Here is a 1,571-nt window from a genome sequence, read left to right as displayed (position 1 = left end):
GCGACTCGGCCTCTTTACCCCCCCCCCCCCGGCCCCCCCCCCGCCATCCCCCCGGAGCTCACCGGCCCACGAAGTTCTCGAGCACCGAGCTCTTGCCCGCGCTCTGCCCGCCCACCACGGCGATCTGCGGCAGGTCGAGGTGGCAGCTCTGGCCGATGGAGCTGAAGGCGTCCTGCAGCTTGTTGACCAGCGGGATGAGCTCCTCCATGCCGCGGTTCCCCATGGCGGGGCCGGGAGCGGCGGCGGCTCCTCCTCGCGGGGCCCGGGGCGGCGGCGGCGGCGGCGGCCAAACTTCCCCTCAGAGTCTCGCCATCCGGGCCCGCCCCCCGCCCCGACAGCGCCGTCGCCATTGGCCGGCCCGGCTGTCCGTCAAGCGGGCGCCCCGAGCTGAGTGGGGCGATGAGCTGCCAATCACCTCGGGGAGCGGGTAGAGAAGCGCCAGCGCTTTCTCTATTGGGCGAGCGCCGCGTCGCTCATGATTCCCAGCCAATGGGAGCCGTGTCAGCTGAGGGGAATAGCGGTGTGGTCCCGCCTCACTGCGGCGGTTCTGCTGTTTCATTGGTGGAAACGGCAGCCGCTCAGAAGCGCGGGCCAGTCACCGCTCAGGACACGCGGAGGAGCCCGCCCACCTCTCCCCAACCCGCCCTCCCTTCCATTGGACAGCACGACCGCCGCTCTAACCGGGATGACCAACCCGGAGGCGGAGAAGAGGAAAAGCCCTTTCACGATTCGCCAGCCAGCTGTCAATCAGACATCTCTGCCCGCTAATTGGCTGTTGCGGCGCTTCCCGCCCTCCCCTTGCACATCCCCGGGACGGTTATACGCGCACAAAGAGCGACACTCCCGAGGCGAAGCCCTGGGGCCGAGTCCCCTCCACGTACCCTGAGAGGCCGCCCCGCTGAGGGCAGCAGAGCCCATTCCTGCTGTTTGCAGGCCGGGGTGAGGGGGAAGGGTCTCTGGGGTTGGACCCTCACAACAGGGCCCAACATGGCGCCCGCGTTGCCCCGGTAACGGCCACTTCCTGCGGCACTTCCGGCCGGTGAGCCCAAGATGGCGGCGCCCATGGCGGGCGCCGGGCCGGGGCCGCTCCCGGTGCTTCGGGTCGTGGCCGAGTGCGGGCGGAGCCGCGCCCGGGCCGGGGAGCTGCGGCTGCCGCGGGGGACCGTGCCCTGCCCCGTCTTCATGCCCGTGGGCACCCGCGGCACCGCCAAGGGCCTCACGGCCGCGCAGCTGGCGGCGCTCGGCTGCCGCATCTGCCTCGGCAACACCTTCCACCTGGGCACGAGGCCGGTGAGCGGCGACGGGGGAGGCAAAGGGGGGCTGGAGGGGGGGGGAGTCCGTTCCCGGACTCCAGGAGGCTTCCCAGACCACCCCCTGACGTGAATCCCAAGCTCCAGGTGACCCCTTTTCCCCCCGCAGGGCCCGGAGCTGATCCGGCGTTCCGGGGGCCTCCACGGATTCATGGACTGGCCCCACAACCTGCTGACGGTGAGGGGGCGGTGGGACCCCCCCTTCCTTGCGGGGGGGACACCCTCGGGACCCCCAACCCCAGGGGCTCCCTGACCCCCCCC

At 71.6% G+C, this 1,571-nt stretch overlaps 1 protein-coding gene across 1 annotated transcript; it reads left to right on the top strand.

Moving 5' to 3' along the window:
- Nucleotides 1-440: 440 nt before the first annotated feature.
- On the top strand, nt 441-1,499 carry QTRT1 (queuine tRNA-ribosyltransferase catalytic subunit 1; the record flags this gene model as incomplete). Its single annotated transcript, XM_027632642.1, has 2 exons — nt 441-1,290; nt 1,420-1,499. Coding segments are annotated over exons 1-2 (320 nt in total), but the record flags the coding sequence as incomplete, so codon positions are not given.
- Between the last annotated feature and the right edge of the window lie 72 nt (nt 1,500-1,571).

This window comes from Corapipo altera, unplaced genomic scaffold (genome assembly GCF_003945725.1).
Source record: "Corapipo altera isolate COAL_440 unplaced genomic scaffold, ASM394572v1 59794, whole genome shotgun sequence".
Classification (NCBI taxonomy): Eukaryota; Metazoa; Chordata; class Aves; order Passeriformes; family Pipridae; genus Corapipo; species Corapipo altera.
Note: the sequence above shows the minus strand (reverse complement) of the source record. Positions and strands in the feature narration are given on the sequence as shown.